The 3,595-nt window shown below is 55.3% G+C and overlaps 1 protein-coding gene across 1 annotated transcript in view; it reads left to right on the top strand.

The window, feature by feature from the left end:
* Nucleotides 1–861: 861 nt before the first annotated feature.
* The window catches only part of MEDAG (mesenteric estrogen dependent adipogenesis), a 19,802-nt gene continuing 17,068 nt past the window's right edge, over nucleotides 862–3,595 (top strand). The window contains exon 1 of the mRNA XM_017865960.1: nucleotides 862–1,645. Within this exon, the coding sequence (XP_017721449.1) occupies nucleotides 1,368–1,645 (278 nt within the window). The 5' untranslated portion in view covers nucleotides 862–1,367. The remainder of the gene's footprint in view (nucleotides 1,646–3,595) is intronic.

The raw sequence follows: 3,595 nt of genomic DNA, 5'->3' as shown, positions 1-3,595 counted from the left end.
GAAGAAATGATAGGTATGCACCTAGAAGAAGAGAAGAGAGTGGGGCTCATTTACATTCTGAGATTTAAATGAGATATGGCGGGAGGACTCTCCATTCCATCTGATTAAACCTACACAAGAGTTCATGTGGGGGCACACAAAGACAAACTAAAGATATTCTGTTAAGTTCCACTCAACTTTTAGGATGTAGCTTAGAATCCTAAATCACAGTACTACAGAAAGCCTCGAACCTGGGCTAGATTCTCTTCCCATCCCATCCAGGCTTCTCTGCAGTAGAAATAGGTGTTTAATTAAATAGAATAATATAGTCCTCCTTTCATACCTCAGGAGATCAATGAGCCCATAGCTAGCACTCACATATTTATAGACTGAACAAATGAACGTATTTTGGGGCTCAAGGAGATCACGACCTACTGGGGAGGCAGGGGAGGTGGGAGGATGCTGGGACCCTGCTATCCCCACTACACGGCACACTGCCGTCTGGGGTTCACCGTGCAGCAGAAAGGAGAAGCAAAGCTATGAAACCCACGTGGGATTCGTGAAGTCTTTATGGAGAAGTGATGTGATCAGTGAGATTTCTAGGGGGAAGGGATCCAGGGCCAGGAACCAACTGAAGGAAAGGCTGAAAGGAGGGAAATGCAGGGTACGATCTGGATGGAGTTAAAATGGCAGAAAATTGAGGCTGAGTGAGAGGTCTGGTACTGAGGTGGGGATCGGAGTTCTAGCACTGGCCTTTTGACAGCCTCTGGGTCCCAGGTGGAGTGGGTGGGGCGAGAGCCCTCGCATTCTTCTCCAATCAACACCAGGGGTGCGGTGTCTTAGGCAAGGGTGGGTGCTGTGCGCCCTGCCGTCCACCACAGGCAGGGCCTGGGAACCCGGGGAGGACTCTCCCCACCTCCAACCTCCGGCAGTGTGCGCCAGGCAGGGCGGGGGCCAGCCCTGGTGTTGAGTAGCGGACCCCAGGGGGATGACTAAGCCTTGGCTGCGAACAGACAAACGAGCATGCCAAGTTATGAGACGATGATAAACTCGCCCGAAGCCTCTGGGGTCGTGGCCGTGGGCCGGCAGGGGCGAGGCGGGCGTCCGGAGGGCGGATAAAAGCGGCCGCGCTGCGCCGGGGCGGCTTTCTCCGCTCCGTGCCTGCAGGGCTCCCCGGGAGTGCCAGCTTGGGAGGGGCCGTCCGGGCGGTTGGATTGGCACCTGAGCGGCCACCGCGTCCCGGCCAGGCGGGCAGAGCGACCCCCTCCGCACCCCGCGCGCAGCTGGAGCAGGCAGGGCGCCCTGCCCCTCCTGGGGACCGTCAGGTGCTGGCTGGGGGAAGTAGGGACGGGACGGAAGCAGGCGGTGTGAGGACCGACGACGCGGGCATGGCGGGGGCGGCCTGCGAGCCGGTGGCCAGGCCGAGCCTGACCTCCATCTCGTCTGGGGAGCTGCGCAGCCTGTGGACCTGCGACTGCGAGCTGGCCCTGCTGCCGCTGGCACAGCTGTTGCGCCTGCAGCCGGGTGCCTTCCAGCTGCGCGGTGACCAGCTTGTGGTGGCCGGGCCCGAGGAGCCGGCGGCGGCGCGGGGGGGCTTCAACGTCTTCGGCGACGGCCTCGTGCGCCTCGACGGGCAGCTCTACCGCCTCAGCAGCTACATCAAGAGGTGGGTGGCCTCATCGCGCGCCCCAGCCCGTCACCTGGTACCCGCAGACGCCTCCACCCGGCTGCGGTCTCTGGGAGCCTGGGCTCTCCTCGCCGCCTGCGTCCCCGCGTGGCCCACTACTCCGTGGGCTTCTAGATTTTCTTTCTGCTTCCATCACCGGGAGCCTGCACGCTCGCCCTGGTTCTTCTGCTTCTTGCACTGATATTTTGCAGCTGGTGATTGAAGCCGCTCAGAAGGGCATCAGGCCCCGGGCGCGAGGGGGAGGGCAGGGGCCCTAAGTCAGAGCTCATGACTGGCGGATGCTTCTCCCATTCTGGCTCCTTAACTGGGTCAGATGAGCTCAAATTGGGGGCACACCCTTTAGGGGCTGTCTGCAGCGCTGCGAGACTCACATCCTGGCTTTGGAGCATGGGTGGCGGTGGGGAGCAGGGAGCATGCACCATTCTGAGCACGGCCAGCCCCCTCCGGTGAGGAGACCGAGTGGAGAAGCATGCAAAAGCTCAAAGTTTCCCACCTCTGGTCTCCCTTCGTGTTTCAAAAATAAACAAATAAACCGAACTGAGAAGGGAACAAAGGCCCTGGAAGTCCAGACTGGGGCCATGTGGGCTGTGGAAGGCGCAGATAAGTTCTGGGGAAGTAAGTGTGAAACCTACGGGCCTTAACTGGAAGGAGGCCCCCAGGATGCTTGACTGTTGTGGCCAAAGTGCCCCCAAGCTCTTCTTGGCAGACATGAAGCCGGCAGGATGTGGCCCAGCCATCTGAAGCAGGCTTTGGTGCCACGGGGTAAAGGAGGGCACTTCAGGCCTGATTCCACATGGCCTCAGACCTCCAGAGGTCACCCTTGACAAGGGCCTGGAGTGCAAAGCCCTGTTATATTTGTGCTGAGAGTGCTGAGTGCCTGAAGAGGCAAGCATGGTCTAGAGTTTGACTCAGAAATGAATAAGATAGCCAGCTTTCGAGACACAGTGCCTTTGCTACTGGGAAAGACAGCGCGCTGTGGCACCCTGTGGGTAGGAGGGAGCCAAGAGAGGCAAGCAAACAAAATGAGATATTGAACGTGCAGTCTTCAAAACTTCTGGGGAAAAAACCTTGCTTTTCCAGACAAAGATAGTGAGGGCTCTGAATGCCTGAAGAACCATTTCCCAGCAAGAATTTCTTCCTTTCTTAGTGAAATGAAAATTCCAATCCCAAACCATAAGTGGAGGACTGTGGGAGGAACTGAGTCAGAAATCAGATGTGCGCAGATTTAAAAAGAAGATACCCATTGTATTTGAGAACAGGGTATGAAAAATAAAAATGTCCAGAATTAACTGAAGCCATAGGTTAGTCTTTTGACAGAACCAGTTCTCCTAATTGTAGCAAGCAGTGCTGCAGAATCTGAAATGATTTTGAAGTCTGTCATCTAACTTTTGCTTTGAATACCTCCTACACAAAAGAAAATTAAACAGCAGTGATTCCGTGACAGCTTTGAATCTAGAATAAACAACTGGGCCACAAAGACCAGGTAACACAGACAGGATGCAAATACAAACCAACAAATAATAGGCTATCATTGTATAAGCAATACTGTGAGGGCTTTTGTACCTGGGAAATAGCAAGGAGCCTCCAAAAATAATTTGGGTGATGGAAGGAGCTATCTATTGTCCTCAAGCAGGGAAGGAGGCTTTTATAACTGAGTGTGCAGTCCTGAAGGATGGCCAGGAGGGAATCTGGTCTAAATGGAGACAGCCTTCTAGGCAGAGGGAGAGGACTGGGTTGTGGGCAGCAGTGAGAGGTTCTGCCCTTGTGAATTAGGAGGTGGGAGGCACGCTAAAGCCGGAACTGAGATATCTAAAGTTTCACTCCTCTGAGCTGCCAAATTTGCCCAGTTGTCTTGGCTTTAGGGATAGCATACAACCTTCCTCCCTCCCTCCCTCCCTCCCTCCCTCCCTCCCTTCCTTCCTTCTTTTT

The sequence above is a fragment of the Rhinopithecus bieti genome, unplaced genomic scaffold, assembly GCF_001698545.2.
Source record: "Rhinopithecus bieti isolate Rb0 unplaced genomic scaffold, ASM169854v2 scaffold_81659, whole genome shotgun sequence".
In the NCBI taxonomy this organism is placed as follows: Eukaryota; Metazoa; Chordata; class Mammalia; order Primates; family Cercopithecidae; genus Rhinopithecus; species Rhinopithecus bieti.
Note: the sequence above shows the minus strand (reverse complement) of the source record. Positions and strands in the feature narration are given on the sequence as shown.